The 17,231-nt window shown below is 35.0% G+C and overlaps 1 protein-coding gene across 6 annotated transcripts in view; it reads right to left on the bottom strand.

Annotated features, from left to right (window-relative positions):
- The window catches only part of LOC138702071 (GON-4-like protein), a 35,341-nt gene that overhangs the window by 6,642 nt on the left and 11,468 nt on the right, over positions 1-17,231 (bottom strand). For all 6 annotated transcript variants that reach the window (XM_069829608.1, XM_069829610.1, XM_069829607.1 and 3 more), the window contains 4 exons: positions 14,474-14,645; positions 10,510-10,778; positions 10,239-10,420; positions 6,585-6,783 (listed from right to left, as the gene is read on the bottom strand). In XM_069829608.1, coding sequence (XP_069685709.1) covers positions 6,585-6,783; positions 10,239-10,420; positions 10,510-10,778; positions 14,474-14,645 — 822 coding nt within the window. The remainder of the gene's footprint in view (positions 1-6,584; positions 6,784-10,238; positions 10,421-10,509; positions 10,779-14,473; positions 14,646-17,231) is intronic.

The raw sequence follows: 17,231 nt of genomic DNA, 5'->3' as shown, positions 1-17,231 counted from the left end.
TCTTTACCTGCGCTTAAAGCCTACATACAGTTACAATACCTCACCCTCTTGCTAACCCTCTCTCTCAAACAACGATCCCCAGTAGGCCGTAATAAAATTCTGCAAATTTTTGCTGGTCAGTTTGTTGTCCTTAGTGTATTGAAGTGTCTGTGAGTGTGATTACAATGAGTGTTAAATGAAAAGCCCTTTCTGTGTCTGAAAAATTGGAAATCTAACTAAAGTAAGATGAAAACAGTACTCTTTATCAGAAACAACTGTCTGATTCATTAGGAATCCCATTATCGACATTAAGGACGATAATAAAAAATCGCGACTCAATCACTGCAGCTGCGATGTCGGGAGGGTGTAAGTGCAGGAGAGTGAAGTGAGGTAAACATTCGGATAACACGCACACGGCAATCAACTATAAATTACTCTTTTCGAAAGAATTAAGTACAGTACATACGAGCTATTCCATCTCAAATCAACCGAAATATAGAGAAAATTGACCTTACAATTTCTAAATACAATGAAACTATTTTTGTACGTAGAGAACTGTGATACAATGCTTTGTGCAAAGTTTGAGGCATCAGAACTTCATAGTGTTTAAATTAAAAATATTTAAATTTATCGTATTTTCATAAAATTAGCAACTTTAAACTGTTGTGGCTCCAAAACCCTTTCACCCAATGATCAAAATCATGGTTTATTTTGATGCTGAGAAATTAAAGTTTATATTGACATATACACAGATTTTCTTACTTTTTATGGAAATGGACAAATTTAGATTTTTCCTCATTAAGACGCCTTTGGCTAGGAAAAAATATTTTAAAAATATATAGTTAGATTCCGCATTGAAAGTACAAATAAACACATATTTTTTTCTGATGGTATGTTGATAAGGAAGTATTGAAAATATCAAATAAAGAAAATAAATAGTACGCATGTTAACTAACCAGCTGACTGTGAGACTGGAGCTAGCCGAGACAAGCAAGGCCAGGAGACAAACACGTAATGTTTCGTCTAGTAGCGCATAGCTGGGCTAGCTTTATCACAAGTTTTCATAAACACAGGAGTAAAATGACGCCCAACGCTCGCTTATCTTCAGCTCTCGGCCAGTGCGTGCGGTACTGCGCTGTTCAAGTCCAGGCATGTGAAAATAATCTATTTAATACCCTCGAAACTTATTGCCATACCACTAAGCAAACAATGCCGAATCCCTCTTAATAATGCAAGGTTTTTTTCTCAATTTTTTTTACATTTTTAAAAATGAGCAAAAAGCCTAAAAGTAAGTAAAATCAGATTATCTGTCTCTCTGTGTACAATAAAAATAAGGATTACTTCTTATCATAACCTACCAAATGTCAGCTTCAAAATAAACTCCCGTTCAATGTTCTGCAGTAAATGGTTCCAGAGTTCTGAGCGCTGAAAGAGGCTTGTTTTTATAAAATACGCTAAATTTGTCGCTCAACAATACGAAAACCGTTTGACTTTCGATAGTATATTTTTGAAAATGCACTCTCCTCAGCACCTTGTATAAATAGGGAAAAAATTAGAGTATAAAAAATGCGAGGTTTTTTACTGATCGATTTCATATGGAATACCCCATACATACAGTATTGTAAATGTCTTTGACATACAATACAGTAATTACATAATGGAGTAATACTATATTACCTTTCATGAATCATGTATTTCAATAAAGAAAAATGCTAATAGATACTGTACATAAGTCAAAATTAGTATACCTGCTTAATACGTGGTCCCGGTTAATACGCAGTTTACACGCGATCCCTTGAACAGCATCTTATCGGGGTTTTACTGTAGTGTCATTACATGAAGACATGATGGATTCCCCAATGCCCTCCTTTCCCAGTAAAGTATTTCCTTTTTTACCCTTTTCTCCTCCAAAGGCTTTTCAGCACCTGCTCACCCTGTACAGCAAGATTAAAAAAAAAAACATGGATACAATACTCTGCTTACAATTTCCCTATTGTAATTATTAAAGAATTATTTTACATACATAATAGTAACGGTAGGTACACACTTGATTTTTAAAAAGTAGTCGGATAACCATACAATAATGAAATTAAAGTCAGCAGTCTTACCATAAGAGAAAGGAATCAATGTATAATTTCAGACAATTTAAAACGACACAATGATAATCAAAAATCCATTCAAAAGAATAAACAATTTACATCTTTCCATCCTTTAACGCTAAAAACTAAACACAAGGTTTGAATTCTACCACAGGAACAGTGGCTATAGTACAAAAAAGAACTTGAAATTAAGAGCTAAGAAATGAAAATTAACACAAGACAAATTTTCCAAGGTGTGCTTGGAAAGAGGAGGCTATTCAGTAATCTTTACATGAAACAATTCAAAGTTACAATAAGAGAAGAAATGCCAGAAGGAAGTGAAATAGGAAGAGGAGTATGACAAGGATGCCCTTTATTACCTACCCTGTTCAACATCTACTTGGAGTATTTAGTGAAGAACTATTTTCAGAACATGGGAGAGGTGACAGTAGGAGGAAGAAGAATAAAATGCATAAGATTTGCTGATGATATGATGTTGTTAGCAGAAGAGGAGATGATACTATGGGATATGCTACGGAAGCTAAATGACAGCTGTGAGCAGTATGGGGTAAAAAGACAGGTAAAGTTATAATAAATAATAATAAATTGATACTGTTCAAGAATTTAAATATTTGGGTAGTATAACTGACAAGGATGGTGGAGCCTTTGAGGATGTAAAGAACCGAATAAAAAATGCAAATAGTGCATTTGTCCAGTTGTAGCCAATATGGAAATCTTATATTATATCTAGATCTACAAAAATTACAATCTTTAACAGTAATGTGAAATCAGTCTTATTATATGGCTGTGAGACATGGAAAACAAGTAAAATTATACAAAATAAACTGCAAACATTTGTTAATAGATGTTTATGAAGAATTTGAAAAATTAGATGGCCAGATATAATCACAAACTCAGAACTATGGAAGATAACAAATCAGAAAGAAATCACAATATAAATCAAAAGACGAAAGTGGAATTGGATTGGAACCCCCAGGGTAGTAGAACAAGAGGAAGGCCAAAAAATACATGGAAGAGAACAGTTCTGGAGGAAATTGCTAGGGAGGGGAAAACATGGAGCGAAGTGAAGAAGTTGGCTACCAATGGGGTCCGATGGAGGCACTTTGTGAATGCCCTATGCTCCTCATGAGGAGATACAGGAGTTTGATTGATTGATTGATTGATTGATTGATTGATTGAGCAGTATGGGATGAAGATAAATGTAAAAAAGACGAAGATCATGGTCATAGGAAGAAAAGTAAAGAAGGTAAAGTTGCGAATTCTTCACATGAAGAAGAATGGAGCATGTGAAATGGACAGATAGAATGAGAAATGAAGGTTTCCTAGAAAGAGTGGGTGAAGAAAGAATAATGCTGAAACTTGATCATGAAGAAAAAAAAGAAATTGGCTACGTCACTGGCTAAGACACTGCCTACTGAAGGATGCATTGGAAGGAATAGTGAATGGGAGAAAAGTTCAGGGCAGATGAAGATATCAGATGATAGACAACATTAAGACATATGAATCATAAGCAGAGACTTAGAGGCAGGCAGAAAATAGGGAAGATTGGAGAATGCTGGGTTTGCAGTGAAAGATCTGCTCTTGGGCAGAGAACTATGAATGAATGTCTCAAGAAATAAATCGACAAAATCTTCTGGAATGTTCTTTAATTGAAAAGAACACAATAGCAAAAGATTTCAATCTTCTAACTGAAATAGTTCTTGAGGTATCCAATAAACATGGTTGGTGTACATCAGACATCTGTTTACCACCTGGCATCGAACTGTTCAATTAACTTTCCATGGAATCACAGTTTAGTATATACAGTTGCGAAGCTTGGGATGATTTTTTGCATTTCTCGCGATAGTTGCTAGCCGCTTGGAGCACTGTGAGTACTAGGAACAATAGACTGTGTCACTGCCATCGTGATCTAATACAGGCCGTAAGGCAGACCATGTGACTCGCTTAACCCGATCACGAAGGGCGGCGTTTCAACCATATAAATTAGTTGGAATGCATAAAGAGCAACATATATTTCTCTAAAATGTAGTGTAATTGCAGTAATAAAATTTAAAACAATGATTATGAGACACTTCAGACATAAATCACTTGCGAGTTAAGATGAAATATTATTTTTGGTGTGAAAATTACGTTGTTCGTATGTGTAATACCTGCCTTTATTTCGATTAAATATTGCGAAATTCTTGTACATTCATTTATGCACGCTTCAATAATTTTCAGTTGCACCGCACAGATATTTAGATATGTTGAAATTATAGGTTATGTTTACTGTACTAGTTGCCCCTTTCTGTCTAATTTTAGTGGTCTCCAATGCCCTGCCATTCATATGGAAATATTATAGGTTATGTTTACTATATCTTACATTCCTAAATTCGCAATTATACATTATAATTAAGCATAATGTCATGTATGATACTCAGCACATTCAATTTGTCTGTATTTTAATACTACAATTGAGTATTGAATTATTGTATTTATCTACTACCTAAGAGACGAAGTAACAATCGTACATACACAAACATCATAGGAGTGGTATGATAAATTTTCTGTCTTTATTAAGGAAGGTAGATGTGCTATATTAAATCACAATATAAATTCTTTTTTATTAAACCTCAAAATAGCTTCCATTCTAAACTTAAAATGTTGATGCGAAAGATTATGTTAACATGTAAAATTCTCTTCACATTAAAATAACACAGTTTTGTAATTATTTCTGCAACATAGGCTATTATGCAACAAGAAGTAAAGGGGGTAATTCTTGATGAATAATTCAGTCTTTAATATTTCTTTTATGTTTTTTATTTATGTTTATGCTCGACCATGCCGAAATGTAGTAATTATACACCTGGTAGCAGACCTTTAATGCATGTCATTAAAGTACACCTACTCATTAAAGGTCAGGTCTTTCAGCCAATGACGACTCAGGTTACAACTGTTCAGCCAATGACAGGTCAGCTTTCTACCGTTATAAAACCGCAAGTATTGATTATTCTCGGATATGCAATCGAAAGAGAATTAGCGAAAAGTCACGGAGGCTGGAAATCCAATTAGCGTTAATTGTAAATAATATTCAAATAAATTCAATTTGTCATCTCGTTTTTCAATGTCTAATTTAATTTCAATGTTATCTCTGTACGTTCTTATGGCCTAGCAAGGTCAATGTGGACATCTGTTCCTCGGAAAAAATCAATACTATCGCGTCTGCCACATCTCACAACAAACGGGACATTGCTAAAAAATTAATAATATCAAGTTAGAAATATGGTCGAGCATAAAAAGTCATATGAAACTCGCCTATAATGGTAATTAAGAAGTTCGTATGAAAATTATGAAACTCGCTTGCGCTCGTTTCATAAATATCCATACTCACTTCTTAATTACCTTCATTATAGGCTCGTTGCATAATGTACTATTTCTATATCCTTATGGACACATTACACTAAATAAAACTTAGCTATGATACTCAATAAAGTTATAATATAATAATTCACTGAGCTCCATACACTGAAAGAGAAAACCCGAACATATTATATTACGGTGGTCTAGATCGAAAAGGCATTGACTGTGCCGTATTTCGCATTGTTGTGAAAATTTGTGTAAACTGTGAAATGTTCGTTATCGGTTGTAATAACTGTAAATGGCTAAAACACAAGAATCTGAATAATAATATGGGACAAGGAGACGTTTGTAGCACTATAAATTCTAAGAAAAACAGGTTAGAGTTATCCTTCTTCCGAAAGATCCAGGAAGGTGAGTTTATAAAATAAAATATGTACTTTATGAAAATATAAACCTTATGTATTTCGTATTTCAATAGTGGAAGGAAGGTGTTAATTTTTCAAAAGAACACGATATCAAAAGTACAATACATTTTATCGTCTGCTAGGGAAAGAGTCTGTGATGAGGCGATAGTAGCGATCCTGGTGGCTAGCAACTATCTATGGATGCATATTTCAACTGTCTATGTTTGCATATTTAGTAAGTATTGAGCTTCGCAACTGTATATACTAAACTGTGACGGAATCCAAGAAGAGCTCTCCATACACTGCCTAATCACTCTGAGATTGAGTTACATAAATTTACCTATTAAAAAATTGAAAACCATTTGAGCAAAAAGAAACAAAACATTGGGAATGTTTTTGCTACAAGTAACACATAACCTCTCCTTTATTTGATTGTCTAACGGTTATTATTTGGAGTGGGCTTTAACAAATTCATAGTAATGGTAACTTGAAAAAATATTTTAAAAATGACTGTGGGGGTTTTCACTGGCATATTCCTTTACTCTGTGGCTACTATCACAATTAATATGTTGGTCTACTTTTGAGACACCCTGTATATGTATATGTATAAAATGGCTTTTGGTCTCTCTGTTCCTGACATCACAAGAGTCACTCTTTTATCTCATAATCAGCACTGAAGGGAAATGTGTAGAAATAATACTTAAACCATTAGAGACTGTTTGCTCCTTGATGGTATAGACACAATGTGCTGTATTCAACTTACCCTTGTGCCACATGATAAGCAGTGTGATGAGCGGTCGCGAAATTTGTCATCACGGGAATCATGACAGGTGCAGGCACAACGATCACCACCATACGCATCTTCCTGATCTGGCACAACCAATGTCTCATACAGCTCTTTCTCTCCTAGGTTTTTATTATCCACATCTCCAAAATCCATTTCTTCAAATTCCGTCATCAAACTAAATCGAAGTGCTCAATTATTACATACAGTCTAATTTTTCAACAAGTGTTAACGGCTAATAATGAGTTTACACAAATCCAGTTTCAGTGACAAAGTGTACAAACATAATGCAACACTGATCTGTAATGGATTATGATGGGCTTACAAATGAAGCAGTCTATCCCTGCCAAACACAACCACAAGGCAGGGCCAGTGGTAGTAAGTCAATTCGGCAAAATTTCCATTTTCCTCTATAGGACTGTGCTCAAATTAAAAAAAAAATAAATTGTAGGGGAGACCCGGGCAAAGAGAATAATGCCTATTTCATAGAAACGCCAACAGGTAGCGCTTTCTGCTATGTTGGGGAAGAATCCCTACCAGATTTTGCTGCTGGAACTGACTTGTCGTCATTCTAGCTAGTAAAAGAAGAAGTCAGCGTGTGTCTGAAGGAAATTGACTGTTTTCTTAAAATATTTAAAGGTAAGAGAAACATATGTTCAACATACAGTAATGTAGAAACTATTTGTTATGTGATAGTAATATATAGGCGATACAATTAGTTCTAAAATGCAGTACTTATGAAGAAGTTTTTGATGTTTATGTTGTATAACCTTAAATGAAAAGCAAAGTGGCGTCTGTGGACAAAGTGAATAGGGCAAAGTGGATAACTTATCCGCTTTGCCCTACCACCCTTATTTGACTATATAAGCATCAGCTGCATTTTTGTATGTATTTGTCTATTGTAATAAAGCATGTTAGATCATTTTACATAGTGGAGGCATTAAGTCACACTAATTAAATTATAAAGTAAAGAGATAGGTTTGGAAGTAAATCCCCAAAAGACAAAGTATATGATTATATCTCGTGACGAGAATATTGTACGAAATGGAAATATAAAAATTGGAAATTTATCTTTTGAAGAGGTAGAGAGGTTCAAATATCTTGGAGCAACAGTAACAAATATAAATGATATTCGGGAGGAAATTAAACACAGAATAAATATGGGAAATGTGTGTTATTATTCGGTTGAGAAACTTTTATCATCCAGTCTTCTGTCGAAAAATCTGAAAGTTAGAATTTATAAAACAGTTATATTACCGGTTGTGAAACTTGGACTCTCACTTTGAGAGAGGAACAGAGATTAAGGGTGTTTGAGAATAAGGTTCTTAGGAAAATATTTGGGGCTAAGAGGGATGAAGTTACAGGAGAAGGGAGAAAGTTACACAACACAGAACTGCACGCATTGCATTCTTCACCTGACATAATTAGGAACATTAAATGCAGACGTTTGAGATGGGCAGGGCATGTAGGACGTATGGGCAAATCCAGAAATGCATATAGAGTGTTAGTTGGGAGGCCGGAGGGAAAAAAACCTTTAGGGAGACCGAGACGTAGATGGGAAGATAATATTAAAATGGATTTGAGGGAGGTGGGATATGATGATAGAGAATGGATTAATTCTGCTCAGGATAGGGACCAATGGTGGGCTTATGTGAGGGCGGCAATGAACCTCCGGGTTCCTTAAAAGCCAGTAAGTAAGTAAGTAATTAAATTATAAATCAGCAACACTGATCTTAATTTTTACTTAAAAAGGTCGTAATGTTTTCAGATGGTTTAATTTTTCAAGAGGAAGACGGAACAAGCCAAATGGTCTGAAGAAGCCATGAAGAAAGCACTTGAAGAAATAAAATCTTCCAATCAGTGGTTCTGCTATCTGGCCATACAACAATAACGTGTTTGTTGATGAAGATTTTGCTCCAGATGAACTTACAGATCGCCCACTTGAGACAGAAATCAGCGAAACGACAGCTGGCTCAGATTTAACAAATTCTGTGGTGCCAGCTTCTTCAGCGGCTGAAAAAACAGTTAATGCTTACTCAGAATCAACCACATCTGTGATGTCGGCATCTTCAGAGATTGACGAAATATTCAATATTTTAATTACACTCAAATTTTCAGTTCCAGTTACACCAAAACCCTCAACATCGTCAGCAAGAGAATCCACGTCAGTTCTTTTGATTTAGACCAGTGCCAGAAGTGGATGCTCGAAAGATACGAGTTAAACGATCAGCGATCTGAAGCTCTTACATCTATACTGATTAAAAACGTTGAAAGGGAAGTAACTTATGGGCAGGAGGAGAAGCAGAAGAAATCCAAGTCTTCAGTGCCAGTGAAACGTCGACTTGTTCAAATTTGTATTTTGTACTAATCTAACGTGCTGTAAAGGGCTGTAATAACATTTCTTATCATCTCATATGACTCATGAACATCGTGTTTATGTGTTGATTTAATTTTATTATTAGTGAATAGAAATTAAAAAGGTGAAAATGTTATAGGAATATTCACTTTGCCCGGGTTAATTGCATGCTTTGTTTAACTATATTTTAACTAATTAACTATATTTTATTTCTCAAATCATATCACTGTCCGTAGGTACGAGAAACGAATTGCTGTTTTGTAGATATGTGGGCAACATGTGTCACAACCAAAGTGTCCACACCTGTGGAGTAATGGTTAACAAGTCTGGCCGCGAAACCAGGTGGCCCAGGTTCGATTCCCAGTCGGGGCAAGTTACCTGGTTGAGGTTTTTTCCGGGGTTTCCCCTCAACTCAATATGAGCAAATGCTGGGTAACTTTCGGTGTTGGACCCCGGACTCATCTCACCGGCATTATCATCGTCATCTCATTCAGACACTAAATAACCTAAGCTGTTGATAAAGTGTCGTAAAATAACCTACTAAAATAAAATAAAACAACCAAAGTCATGAAGTTTTTATTTCGGGAGCACCAAACTATAGCCTGTGGCATTGTTAATTCTTAGCTTATCCGCTTTGCCTGGGTTTCCCCTATCCTAGTTTTGTTGCAGAAGTTCTCAAGACATCTACAGCACAGTTAAAATTTGTGTAAGGTAAGGAAGTGAATGAACAGTCCCAGATATGTAATGGAATACAAAATATAAATTGTTAATTAACTTCTTGTATTAATGGTATTCTATTTAGAACCTCTAGCCTGTTTCAAATCTGACATTTCAGAACATTTTCAAATAAAAAGAAAAAGTTTTTCAATGGATCTCGATTACCATTTTTATTAATTTGTTCCACAAAACTACCACAGTTACTGGAATTACATTAATTGAAACATTTAAGCTTATAAAACTAGTTCTCAAAATGAAATCTCTTCACAAAAAAACATCTTTTTTAGATTACAACTTTAAAGAGTATTCTCTTGTAATACAATCACACTGATTAAATTTAATAAAAAACTATTAAATCCATCATATTTCTAATGGTATTTTAACAGACAAGCTTAATAAATGTTGTATAATTGAATAATACGGATCTCATATTTCGATAGTAAATGCTCTCATTTTCATAGCACGAGTTTCCATTAATTTAATTGTCCCAGGAACTGATAATTTCGCCAAATTTTCAAAATCATAACTTTTTCACAAGATTAAAATGTACCAACACTTACCTCTCTGGTGGCCTGTCCTGTGGCAAGAGTTCCAAAAAGTTATCTACTAAGAAAGAGTTACCCTTCAGTAAAGGTAAAAGAGCTGTTCGTATATCTGTAACTGACACATTAGGTTGACTGCTCAGGGCAGAGAGATTGGCATAGAATTTACGCATTTGTTGCGGCTGCTTCGCAAAGAAAATCTGCAAAGAATCAAACATAGTACTAATAAGAATCTATAAATATCGATATATTTTAATTCAAAGTGTGAAAGGAAGAAAATATTACGTACCTCCAATTTCCGGAAGAAATCTTTCATTTTAGTGATTATGAGGTATTCCATTAGTTTTCCACACTTCATAGCTTGCTCTGGCAGTAAGAAAGCTAGGAACTCCTCAGAGAGATCAGGATGTTGATTCAGTACAGCTGTCAGCTTTCTATACAAGTCACACACATCAACAATGCTTGTTCCAAATTCATTCATCGTGTGTAAGAATTCATGATAAACATCAGTACCTTCCAGTCTCTCCTTCACTTTCAGAAAGTATGCTTGTGCAAAACCTATACACATAATTAAAATCATAACATATCTTATAATAAAATACTTCAATATAATAGCACTTGAAATTTAAAAAATAGGTAGAACTTTATTGTCGAAGGCATAATATATGCATAGACATGGTCAAATATATACAATTACCAATCTCAAGGGAAAAAATGGAACTCTCTGCATCAAAATCCACAGTTAATTCCCGATTTACCACGAAAATCGTCTGTAGCTACATTCAGATTGGCAACAGGCCATGATTGTTTGGCCAAACACCTGCATAGAATTGGAATATATCAGTCCCCTAACTGCCCATTGTGCAACTCAAACCAAGAAATGATTCGGAACACCTCAAAATCTGTGCTTCAGTGGCTGGCCATGATAATATCTTTGAAAAATACTGGAGTGCAAGAGGTCAAATGACGTTATTGTCAAATGTCTGGCATTAGAAAACAACAACATATACAATTACAATTTAATTTAAAATAAGTCAAATATAAAAAACATTATTCATTTCGAAGGCCGGCCCATGCGTGCATCCTCAAGATTGTAGGGACACAATTTTATTAATTTCGTTTTTATATAATTCCTAAATTTGAGAGAATTTTTTGTATATTTGATGTCATCAGACAAACTATTGTACATTTTGATACCAAAGACCATATAGGTTCTACTAGTGTTTGTACTGTGCTCCAACCACGAGAAAGTCTCTGCTGGATGAGACGAAAGGGAGTAATGCAGTGAATGAATGTTGATGTCATAAGGTCACACACGTGGGTACTCATATCTCTATTGGCTTGCTGTCACAGCACGAACAATAACATTGATACACACATGTTTATACTACCCTAGTTATAAAATTAGATCACTGTTAATCTCCTGGCTTTTAATCTCTCCATACAGGAAATAACAAATGCAAGAGAGCGCATGGTTTTTAAACAGACGTTATAACGATAATATTATCTATCTACTTCGCTCCAATATATGTCGCAATAGTAAGCACATTCCTTTCACGGTTGATCTCCTGGTTGGAGAACAGTAAGATGGTGTGCTGGAATAGTTAAACTATTTTGTTACGAGTATCGTAGATATGGAAGTCACAATTTTGGTGAAAATCAGACAGATTTTTATAAATTAGTTGTAAAACATTAAAAATATATAAACCATAAACAGTAAGAATATTATATTGTAAAAAATGTTCCCTACAAGAGGTCCTACTGTCAACGCCCGCTATGCATATGACAATACGCTTTTGAGCAATAAATATATCATTCAGCATGGTTCCAGATCCCCATGAACAAATACCATATGAAAGCCTTGACTCGATGTGTGCGAAATAATAAGACATTAATACATCGTGATTTCTTATCGTCCTCAAAATTCTGATTTGATAAGAAATGCTATTGAGTTTAGAAATTAAACTTGTGCAATGGGGTCTCCAAGACAAACAATCATCAAATGTAACGCCCAAGAATTTAGTAGTTTCCCATTTACAATTTAAATTGCTAATCATTAAAGAAGAACAAAATGATATCTTGCAAATAAAAATGTATCAATAAACGAAAAAGATGAATCCCTATAGTTGTGGGGAACTTTAAGTGGTTGGTTGTCGTGTGATTTCAAATAATCGTAGATCCTTTCTTCATGAGAATTATCTTACAAGAAAGGCTCACCAAGTGATAATGGATTTTAAAAAAGATTTTTCCCCCATAAGTTTCATTTGAAATAAGAAACCTCACTATAAATCTTTACATCCTGAAAGGGCCTAGTTTTCAAAATACGATTTTTTTCAAATTCTTCAATCCGAAGCCTAAACAGCCAATGCAAACAGTGCTATTTGCTAGACATATCAGGCAATAAATCTCGTCTAGCTACATACCGTACGTAAAAATCTTCTTAAATAATAAGTTATGAAAATGACATACAGTAGAACCTCTATTATCCGTCGTAATGAAGGGGGTGGACTGAACGGTTAATCCAAAAAAATGAATAATCCATATCATAAAAGATTTTCATAAATTAAGTGCATAATACTTTTGCCTACAATTTTGTGATTTCATGGTCTTGTGTTTAACGTGTTTTGTAGCAGATCAGGAGTTCACTAAAAGTTCGGTTGTCAACGACGGCTTCTTAAAACCAAGAGTTGTTGGTTGGTTGATTGTCTGTGGAAATACAAGAATAGTATACGTCCCATGTTGGAGATTTACATACTTTGTATACCTTATCTTTTTTTTTTTTTTTTATTAAATCGCTTTCAGTTGTACTCGCGTACTTTGAACCAACATTAACCACAGTTTCTCCTTTCTCAAACCTCTCAAATATTTGTTTTTTATTTTTATTTTATTGGGTTATTTTACAACCCTGTATCAACATCTCAGGTTATTTAACATCTGAATGATATGAAGGTGATAATGCCGGTGAAATGAGTACGGGGTCCAGCACCGAAAGTTACCCAGCATTTGCTCATATTGGGTTGAGGGAAAACCCCGGAAAAAACCTCAACTAGGTAACTTGCCCCGACCGGGATTCGAACCCGGGCCACCTGGTTTCGCGGCCAGACACGCTGACCGTTACTCCACAGGTGTGGACTCAAATATTTGTAATTTTTTCGATAATTAACACAATACGTTTTCTTTTGACACTTGTGGAAGACATTTTGCATAGAAATTATACATACGGCTACTCAAATAATAAGGATAAGATCTGAATGGTACACGGGTTTGTGAAAATTCTTGGGGTAATTTCTATGAAAGCAGATAGTGACTATTTTACAAGTAACTATTTCTGTTGCCGACAGCGAAGCATTTCTAAGTACGTTGTTTTATTTTATTTTAGTTGGTTATTTAACGACGCTGTATCAACTACTAGTTATTTAACGTCGAGATTGGTGATAGCGAAATGATATTTGGTGAGATGAGGCCGAGGATTCGCCATAGATCACCTTGCATTCACATTACGGTTGAGGAAAACCTCGGAAAAAACCCAACCAGGTAATCAGCCCAAGCGGGGATTGAACCCGCGCCCGAACGCAACTTCAGACAGGAAGGCAAGCGCCTTAACTGACTGAGCCACGCCGGTGGCTTCTAAGTACGTATATACTGGTAAGGGTGAAGGTACTTTCGGAAAACTACCTAGAAACATATTGTACAGTACTTCATATTTTTTCTGCAGCAAAAAAAAAAAATGCCAGAAAAAAAAAATCGGATAATACGACAATCGGTTATTAGGGTGACGGATAATCGAGGTTCTACTGTATCAGGTATTTACCCATTTGCACCTGATATTTACCCACTTGCAGTGTGAATAAATACAAACATACAATATAATATTAATGAAATTGACTATAAAATATTCTATAAAAAAATGTAAGCATACCTAAAATTACTCGCTGTACTGATCACAGTAGTGGAAATTGTTATAAAAATGCTAAAAACGGAGTGGAACTTTGCACCATGAACATTTCAGAAAAGTAAGTTTCTCACAGAATTCTACAAGAGTGACGAATTTATCAGGTTTGTTGTCAAGGTACCCAGCTTTATACCAGCTGTAAATTATTTAAACATATTCACATATCTAGGAGATGAAAAATGATTGTGTGCTAAGGACAGCAATTTTATCACATTATCTTTCTGATGCAATATAATATTCATGCCAAGTAACAAAACACTATCAGAGAATTTCCGAACGAATGAGTGAATGTTAAAATTACCATAAGACTTTTCTTCTCTCACTTCTGGTATTTCTGGTTGCAACAAAGCCAATGTTGACTGCATATCTCTCATTTGCTTTGTTTTCTTTTTCATGGGGTTGGTAGCACGACTCTTTGAAGAGCGAATAGTCGTACTTGCTAACATAAGTGCTTTAATCTCATCTTCATTATCCTACAACAATTTCATAACATAAAACAACACAGAAAATTGAGATCAACAGTTTGACTGGAGAAATAGACAAAATGGCACATGAAGAAAATAAGATGGTTTAGCAATTCAAAGTTATTTCCTTGGGAAAACATTCACTGCTGTGAATATGGCTGAAAAAACTTGAAATTTCATAACCTGAATTTACAATAGAAGTTTTTCTTCATGGCCATTTGCTGTACAAGCTTCATCAGCAGCTATGAAGAAAGATTTGCAATTCATCTTCGTCATCAGACATGAAGATGAAAATGTGCTCATCAGGATCACTAAAAATGGCTATTTCAATTAATTGATCCAGGTCCTCAAGAATAGAAGGTTGTAAGAGTTCCAACAGTGGGTTCTCTTGGTAACCTATAAAGGAAGTTAGTTTCAGCCTTCATGCTGCTGTTTTGGAGATGTACTGTATTTATAGGAATGGAAAATCTGAAACAAAATTCAACATACCTAATATGTTCCAATAAAAGTATCACTTCATGACTGAATACCACATAAAAAAACATCTATTGAAAAGTAATGTCACAAATTTCAGATTCTTTGAGATACTTCAAATAAAAAAGTTGAATACAATTTTGCTCGTTTTTGCTTCCTTTTCGAGATAAAAATTGTTTTACATAAATATTTCATAGCAAGTTTTAGGAAAGCCATTGATTTAATTTCCTATATGTTCAATCAATTTAAGACAGCAGTGTATTATAATAATGAATGATTGAAAGAATTTTAGTTTTCTCCTTTAAATGTGTAGAAATTCGATCTGAACAAATGTAACTTTTTAAAATTGCTTTGTGGAACGAAAAGTTACATATGTTGAGATCAAATTTCTGCATATTTAAAGGACAAAACTACAATTCTTTCAATCATTTATTATCATAATACACTGCTTTCTTAAACTGGTTGAGCATATTGGGAATTAAATCAATAGTTTCCTCAAAACATGCTCTGAAATGTTTCATATAAAACAATTTTTATCTCGAAAAGGAAACAAGAATGAGCAAAACTGCATTCAACTTTGTTTGAAATATCTCAAATTAATGACATTAGTTACAATTCACTTTGTATAGTTTTCTATGTAACTGCTTGAAGTGAAATGACATATAAAACTAATGACTGTTCTTTCTTATAATTGTGCATTTTAACTGTCTTACTACTACATTCTATTAACTAATGGCTGAAATCATTTCTTCACTGTAAAACATATTGTGACAGCGACGTGAGATTCGAACTCACGACCAGCGTCCCGCAAGAGAGCAGATCGCGCGGGCTTCACGGAGCACTGATGGACAGCGCGGCGGAGAGAGGGGAAAGGGCCTACGCGGCGAGGGAGATCGCGCGCCCAGCTGCTTACGGAGTGAAGGGGGAATGGACCTTCCCGACTCTTCCAGAAGCCCGTTGAAGTGGAAAAATCGCGAATTCGAAGTCTCTCAGTTACGTTGCTGCGGTTATAAATTACGGACGCAAAGGAGTGTGTGTGTCATTCATGATTAGTTCAGTGAGTAAGCCAGTGAACAGAGCAAGCTAGCCAGTCTTGTGTACCGGAGTTCGACTTGAGTGTGCGTCCGCAACTGTGCCAGCATCCGAAGGCCTGAGTTCGAGTGCAGTGGACCGCAGTTGGAGGGACCTGAGTTCGAGTACAGTGAACTGTCTCTGAAGGTCTGTGGTTCGAGATACTGTGAACTCGAGTGACTGAGCTAGAAGAACTGTGAACTGAGAACTGATAGTTCTGATTTGTAAATAGTGCTTTGTAAATATTAGTTAAGATTAGCAGTTCATTGTTGTTCGCACTAGTCCAAGTAAATTGTCATTGTCGTCGGTGGAGTGCTATAACGAATACTGTGTTGAGTGAAAATCCAATTGTTGACGAGAGCGCTTAAGGCGAATTGTAGAAAGGAATTATTGTTGGAAGAATAAAATCCTATTGTTGAGTGGAAATAAAAGTCACAATATAAATAAGATAAAAATGACACATTACACAGTTTTTAATATTGTAACTTTATTACAATACAAGCAGGGAGATGTTGTTATAATATGGCTTACAAGAGATATTTAAGACAGCATACTATATATATTCTAGAATTTCCGAAGATTTTTTTTTTTCAGGAGATTGATGGAAGGAGTAATGTTAAAATTGAGGTTTCTGGTTTATTTGCTCATGGATTAATAAAGATACATTTCACCTACAAAGTGCTGGTCTGTCTTCTATACTTAAAAAATGCCAACATTTTATATGCCAGTATCTGAAGTTCTGGTAATCAGTAAATTTAATTTTTGGAACATTTAATTGACATTATAGGCCTATTACAAACACACTTAAGGCATATTAGTAGACTGGAACAGCTTACCTCCGGCAGTCTTTCAGGGTGGTCCTCTCAAAATCAATGCATTTAAGAAAAGGTTGAGAAGATTAGACTGAAAATGTAATTGTAGGTGCAGTGTAATTATCTAAGTTGTGTCATGTAATTAATTAAGTTCATATGTAATTAATTAAGTTGATATGTAATTAATTAAGTTGATTTGTAATTAAGTAAGGTGATATGTAATTACTTAAATTGGTAA

Source organism: Periplaneta americana, chromosome 6 (genome assembly GCF_040183065.1).
Source record: "Periplaneta americana isolate PAMFEO1 chromosome 6, P.americana_PAMFEO1_priV1, whole genome shotgun sequence".
In the NCBI taxonomy this organism is placed as follows: domain Eukaryota; kingdom Metazoa; phylum Arthropoda; class Insecta; order Blattodea; family Blattidae; genus Periplaneta; species Periplaneta americana.
Note: the sequence above shows the minus strand (reverse complement) of the source record. Positions and strands in the feature narration are given on the sequence as shown.